The sequence below is a fragment of the Nematolebias whitei genome, chromosome 1 (assembly GCF_014905685.2).
Source record: "Nematolebias whitei isolate Nwh7 chromosome 1, NemWhi1, whole genome shotgun sequence".
Classification (NCBI taxonomy): domain Eukaryota; kingdom Metazoa; phylum Chordata; class Actinopteri; order Cyprinodontiformes; family Rivulidae; genus Nematolebias; species Nematolebias whitei.
In genome coordinates, this window is record NC_056498.1 from 41,534,360 (window position 1) to 41,536,572 (window position 2,213).

General features: G+C 45.2%; 1 protein-coding gene across 1 annotated transcript in view; it reads right to left on the bottom strand.

The window, feature by feature from the left end:
• Nucleotides 1–272: 272 nt before the first annotated feature.
• The window catches only part of LOC119410502 (RING finger protein 150), a gene marked incomplete at its 3' end in the record, with an annotated part of 12,278 nt that continues 10,337 nt past the window's right edge, over nt 273–2,213 (bottom strand). Inside the window, 2 exon segments of the mRNA XM_037677386.1 lie at nt 273–427; nt 518–768. Of these exon segments, the coding sequence (XP_037533314.1) occupies nt 273–427; nt 518–768 (406 nt within the window).

Genomic DNA, 2,213 nt, shown 5'->3' on the forward strand with positions numbered 1-2,213 from the left:
ATGTTCTGTATCTGTTGCTGCCTCTTGGCCAGGTCTGCCTTGAAAAAGAGGTTTTTAATCTCAATGGGATTTTCCTGGTAAAATAAACGTTAAGAAGAATAAACGGGTTCTTCTTTAAAAACCACCAACAAATTTGTCCACACCAGTAACCTGTCAGTCAAACTTCAGACGACCTCGTCTCTTTAATCCCGACTCCAGTTTTTGACGTAAATCTCTGACGTTTGATTCGTCAGGGCTCGGTGTTGAGGTCAGAGGTCAAAGTGCGAGGTTACCTGCAGGGCAGGATGCGGACCACGTCGTTGGGCTTGTAGCCTTCGATGCAGACGGCACAGTTGTCGAAGTCGGCCTCCGTCTCCTGGTCGCCCTTCCTGATGGTGCGCACCTGGAGCTTACTGATGGCCTTCTTCGCCGCGTCACCGAGACGACGCTGAAGATGGCAAGAAGAGAGGGACAGACTTCTTTACCTTCGAGTCCACAAGCAAAGAAATGTAAGACCACGTCCTGCTCGTGCTCCTACCTGGTCTCGGTCTCGCGCGTTGGCGTATCTGAACCTCTGGATGTAGTAGAAGACGAGCCAGGCCAGGGAGATGATCATCAGCACGATGAAGGAGATGGACACGAACACCACCGACGTCCGGCTCACGTACTTCTGCAGGTTCCTCGTCCCGATGGTGATCGTCATGGTGACGGTGATGTTGCGCTGCAGCAGGGACACGACCTCGTGGCCTTTGGGCTCGGGGATCATGATGGCGACCACCTCACCTGTACCTGAAGGTGAGGAAACGGTAACTGGTTAATGGACTGTACTGGTACGGGACATCTGTCTAATAAAGATACTCAACACTAACAAGGTGACGTCGGGTCCTCTGGAGGGGTTCTTCTTTGTAGTAAGAAGAACCCGACATCCCCGTTACATTTATCTACATGGATTATTGAGCAGCATCAGGAGATGCTCAAACATCTTTACAACTCAATGTGTGTCCTCGTTTACCTCCACTCACATTCATACAGCACGCTACTACTCATAGACCTGTACGATAAATCCTGCCGGGCGATTCATCGTCTCAGAAATTATTGCGATAAACTAAAACATTGTTTGAAATTTGACAATAATTAGTCATTATTGTCAAATTTAAGAAAAAATGTTGGTAGCTTTTTTAGTGTAGTAACTTTCTTGACCACCAGATGGCAGTATAAGACTGTTTGAAGCGAAGGATGGATAGCGAGGGAGCGAGCAGCGTGTCTCTTTAAGACAAATGTGAGGGAGGCCCCTTGACGTGACATGGGCTGTCTCTCTTCAGTTCTCAACATGGCGGACGCTCGGTGTGGTTTGAGCTCTTTAGCATTTTTCACACAAAACTTTTAATAAAAAAAATCAGTAAACAAGTTCTCAGATTATTTTGCAGAGAAAAACAACTTTTTACACAAAGACACGAGTTTCAACCGTGAATTCTGGAGCTTCGACAAGACGGAGGTTTGTTCCCGAGGTCCGCCTGTTAGCTTAGCTCGTAGCTTAGCTGCTTTTAACGTCCAAAAACATGATTTTGGACGTTAAAACAGATTTTAAAGATCAAAGAGAAAGGACGGGGTCAGTGAAGAACACCTGAGTTGGTCCCTTTGTCGTCCAGTGTCTTCAGTAGAAAGAGAGACACGAAGAAACAAAGAAGCCGATAAATGAAAATGAGATCAATAATTTTCATTTATCATGCGATTAATTGATTTATTGATTATTGCTACAGGCCGATTAACTGATTTATTGCGACAGGTCGATTAATTGATTATTGATTATTGCTACAGGTCGATTAATTTATTTATTGCGACAGGTCGATTAATTGATTATTGATTGTTGCGACAGGTTGATTAATTGATTATTGATTATTGCTACAGGCCGATTAACTGATTTATTGCGACAGGTCGATTAATTGACTATTGATTATTGCTACAGGCCGATTAACTGATTTATTGCGACAGGTCTAACTACGCACACACATTCATACAGCACTCGACTACATCTCTACAGATAATCTGAATCTTTAGAGATTAATCAGATTCATCACATTCAGACACCGATGGGACACATCAGAAGCAATGAGGGGTTCAGTGTCTTGCTCAGGGACACTTCAACATGCGACTGCTGCTGGAACCGAACCCCCAACTCTCCCACTGGAGGACGACTGCTCTAACCACGCAGCCACAGCCGCCCCACTGCGACT